Raw genomic sequence first — 4,475 nt, 5'->3', positions numbered from 1 at the left:
TTTTTTAAGATTTTTATTTATTTATTTATTTGACAGACAGAGATCACAAGTAGGCAGAGAGGCAGGCAGAGAGAGAGAGAAGGAAGCGGGCTCCCTGCTGAGCAGAGAGCCCGATGCGGGACTCGATCCCAGGACCCTGAGATCACGACCTGAGCCGAAGGCAGAGGCTTTAACCCACTGAGCCACCCAGGTGCCCCCATTCTCATCTCTTCCGTGTGGATTTTGTCTTCTGTATATTTAACAATACTCTTCAATGTTATTTGTATGTTATTTGCAATGCAAGTTTACAAACAGGATTTTCAATTGTTTCAGTTCTATCTGTAAACGTACCAAAGGAGCTCTGGCCATTTCAAAATCTCTTAAAGCTTTACTGGCTCTACTCCCGCGTGGGAAAGAACTCGTAGCTGGAGAACGAGTTCTGCTCAGCCAAGTCATGGGTTTGAGTGGAAAGAAGTGACCCTGGTTCTTCACATTCTCAGGTGGGAAGAGAAGATCCCTCTGGCAAAAACCACCCTGGAGAAGACCTGGCTGTTCCATGAGATTGGCCGTTGCTACTTGGAGCTGGACCAGCCCTGGCAGGCCCAGCATTATGGTGAGAAGTCCCAGCAGTGTGCCGAGGAAGAAGGAGACATTGAGTGGCAGCTGAATGCCAGTGTTCTGGTGGCACAGGCACAAGGTATGGGCATGGAGAGAGAGGACTCTCCTCACTACCTTTCCCAGGCCTCCAGCTGAGGGTACAGATGAGGGCTGGGGACACTTATCATCCCAATGTGTCCCTGGCCAGATGAATGTGGCCCCTGAGAGTAGGGGATAGAGTCCTTCATTTTGACTGGTGTGCAGTAAGTGCCTCTTGTAAGCGTGAGAGCCGGGAGCACCCCAGAAGCTGCCCCGAGGATCTCAGCTGCAAATCAGCCCAGCATTGCATCATCATCAACAGGGCCACCTTCTCTGGCCTTGGAACCCTTCTCATGTGCATTCTTGCACTTAATCACTGTGTGAGCCAGTGATGAAGGTAGTATTGTCCTCCTTTTGAAGATGGGGAAATGGAGGCACTGCATGGTTTAGCTGACTGCCAGGTCACATGAGGAATGTTTCCAGAGTGATGCAGATGTTCCTTTTTTTTTTTTTTTTTTAAGATTTTATTTATCGGGGCACCTGGGTGGCTCAGTTGTTAAGCTTCTGCCTTCAGCTCAGGTCATGATCTCAGGGTCCTGGGATCAAGCCCCACATTGGGCTCCCTGCTCTGCGGAAGCCTGCTTCTCCCTCTCCCACTCCCCCAGCTTGTGTTCCCTCTCTCACCGTGTCTCTCTCTGTCAGATAAGTAAAAATAAAAATCTTTAATAAAAAAAAAATTTACTTATTTATTTGACAGAGAGAGAGCATGTTAGGTGCTTGATGGAAAAGTCCTAAAACTGGGTTGTGGGGATCATTGTACAACTCCGTCAAATTACTAAAAGTCATTGAACTGTATACTCACAAATGGGGCATTTTATAATATCTAAATTACTCCTCAGTAAAGTTGTTAAAATAACCCAGCAAGGGGCAGGGGTGAGCAAGAACAGATGAGACAGAGTTGGTGGTATTTCGAATTGTTGAAGCCCGGTGACGAGTCATAGGGCCTCACTATATGTCATCTATGTTTGTGTATATTTGAAATATTTCATAAATCAAAAAGTTAGGAAGGAAATGGCTGGAGGTCACAGGTCAGTAAGCAATGAGGCTGGGAGTGGAGCCCAGGCCCTTACCCGGGGGGTGCAGCGGACCCCCAGTGGGGGAGGTGATGCGGCAGGGGCTGCATCATCATTCATTATTCTTACCACAAATACTTTCTTGGCACCTTTGAGGCACCAAGCAGGGCACACAGTAGGGATAATTTTTGATGACCTTGTCCTGCCTTCATGTCTGAGGAAGTCACTTTGAAGCAGAAACCTTAAGGATGAGAAGGCACCGCCAACTATCCTAAAAGCTGAGGACAGCACTTTCCAGCCAAAGGAACACCATGTAAAAGTGGCGAGGAGTTTGGGGGATTTAAGAAGCTGAGGGAAACCAGGGTCAGCTTTGAGGGCCAGGAGGTCTGGATGGGGTGGACGAGGAGGGGCCAGATCTGCAGGGCCTCATGGGCCTCGTTACAAATCAGAGATTCTTCCCTAAAATCACAGTTAGACAGGACCCCTGGAAGCTTGAAACTGGGGGAAGGCGTGAGTACTAGAGCTTTTCCTAATACCCTTTTCTGTTCTCAGGAGGGCATAGTATAAACTGAGGGGGAAATGAGATGTACCCCTCAGGGTCAGTGTTGTCCTTAGTCTTTTTTTTTTTTAAGATTTATTTACTGGGGCGCCTGGGTGGTGCAGTCAGTTAGGCCTCCGACTCTTGGTTTCAGTTCAGGTGCTGACCTCAGGGGTGTGAGATGGAGCCCCAAGTGGGCTCCGTGCTCAGCAGGAAATCTGCGTAAGTTTCTCTCTCCCTCTCCCCGCCCCAGCCCTCCCTGCTGTGCATTCTCTCTCTAAAATAGATAAATAAATCTTAAAAAGAGAGAGATTTATTTATTTATTTTAAAGGGGGTGGGGAGAAACTTTAGCAGATTCCATGCTTGGGGCGGAGGCAGGAACAGGGCTCCAATCCCACAGCCCAGAGGTCAGGACCTAAGCTAAAACCACAAGTCTGACGCTTCAGCTTGTTTTTATTTTTAGATTTTATTTATTTATTTGGCACAGAGAGATCACAAGTAGGCAGAGAGGCGGAGGGTGGGAGGGAAGCAGGCTCCCCGCTGAGCAGAGACCCCCCCCCCCACTCCTACCCCGATGCAAGGCTCGATCCCAGGATCCCAAGACCATGACCTGGGCTGAAGGCAGAGGCTTAACCCACTGAGCCACCCAGGCACCCAAGCTTAACAGACCGTACCACCCAGGCGCTCCTCCTCAGTCTCCTCTTGAGGACTTGCTTGGCCCCAAAGGCCCCTGGAGAGCCAGGCAGTCACTGCTACTTTCAGTTTCCCCACTCTGGGATGGAAAAACCAAATGCAGCTGCTTGGAGCCCCTGGGTTCTAGAGGCCATCCAGTCTGGCTACGGAGCTTCGGGCCTGGGGCCTCCTGTCAGAAACCGTGGGCAGTCAGTCACACCACTTCAGTGAGGTCCCAGTTGCAGCACTCACCAGCTGGGGGAGCAAGCCGCTGCTTCCTCTCGGGGTTCAGATTGCACCAGTGCCGGGGCTGGACTCCAGCTGCTGGCCAGTGAGTCACAGCCAGCCCTTTTTCATCTGATCTCCGTTGGTCTTCACAACAGGTGAGGTCAGTTTGAATGAACATTTTTAAAATACCGGTTTCCAGGGGCGCCTGGGTGGCTCGGTTGGTTAAGCCTCTGACTCTTTTTCTTAGCTCAGGTTTGCTCTTAGGATCGTGAGTTCAAGCCCTGGTACCGGGCTCCACATGCAGGGAGCCTATTTTAAAATGTGTGTGTGTGTGTGTGTGTATTTCTGTACCATATATATATATATACCATATATATATATATAAATTATTTATTTAATTTATTTATTTATATGGGTTTCTATTCCTGGAACAATCCTATGTTGGGGCAAGATGGGAAGATGGGATTGTCCCTCTGCCCTGGTGACACATGGTGTGCGCACAGGCCCTGGCCCAGACCCTTCTTCCCTCTCTGACCTCTCTGAGAGGGCTGCTAGCCAAGGCTCCGGCTCCTAGGTTCTGGTAGCCATTGGTGAGCTGGCCCAGGAATGTGGTGGTAAGGGTGGAGATGGGCAGCTCCATGATGCTGCCTGAGGCCTGGGACTTCTAACTGACCCCGGGAGGGGCTGGGCCGTCACACTGTCCAACACACAGTGTCACAGTCTCCCTGTGCTTGCCTCCTCTCTGCTCTCCAGTCAAGCTGAGAGACTTCGAGTCGGCCGTGAGCAACTTTGAGAAAGCCCTGGAGAGAGCGAAGCTGGTCCACAACAACGAGGCGCAGCAGGCCATCATCAGCGTGAGCTGCCCACCCTGCTGGGCCCTGGCTTCGGGGAGAGCGTGGGGGGGTCCTCAGCCCGTGGGTCAGCCAGAGCCCGGGTATTTATTACCCACCAGCTGCAGGGGTAGTGCCTTTCAAATGCTCGCTGATGCTCTCAATCTATACAGCAGCCCAATATACCTATTTTTATTTGAAATAAACAATAGAAATGGAAGTTTTACAAAACATATTTACTTTAACTATGTATGCTGGTATTTCCTGTTATATTCTCCCATAGTTTCCATTTTCTTTTCTTTTGTTTTTTATTTTTTATATATTTTATTTTATTTTTATTAAAAGATTTTATTTATTTATTTGACATACAGAGATCACAAGTAGGCAGAGAGAGAGGGAGGAGGCAGTCTCCCTGCCGAGCAGAGGGCTCGATGCGGGGCTTGATGCGGGGCTCGATGCGGCGCTCGATGTGGCGCTCGATGTGGCGCTCGATGTGGCGCTCGATGTGGCGCTCGATG

The 4,475-nt window shown here is 49.8% G+C and overlaps 1 protein-coding gene across 3 annotated transcripts in view; it reads left to right on the top strand.

Annotated features, from left to right (window-relative positions):
- Window positions 1–4,475, top strand: part of ODAD4 (outer dynein arm docking complex subunit 4) — a 24,420-nt gene that overhangs the window by 15,031 nt on the left and 4,914 nt on the right. For all 3 annotated transcript variants that reach the window (XM_059379271.1, XM_059379272.1, XM_059379270.1), the window contains 2 exons: window positions 480–676; window positions 3,881–3,981. In XM_059379271.1, coding sequence (XP_059235254.1) covers window positions 480–676; window positions 3,881–3,981 — 298 coding nt within the window. The remainder of the gene's footprint in view (window positions 1–479; window positions 677–3,880; window positions 3,982–4,475) is intronic.

Source organism: Mustela nigripes, chromosome 16, assembly GCF_022355385.1.
Source record: "Mustela nigripes isolate SB6536 chromosome 16, MUSNIG.SB6536, whole genome shotgun sequence".
NCBI classification, from domain to species: Eukaryota; Metazoa; Chordata; class Mammalia; order Carnivora; family Mustelidae; genus Mustela; species Mustela nigripes.
The sequence above is the reverse complement of the archived record's forward strand: the minus strand, read 5'-3'. Positions and strand labels throughout refer to the sequence as shown.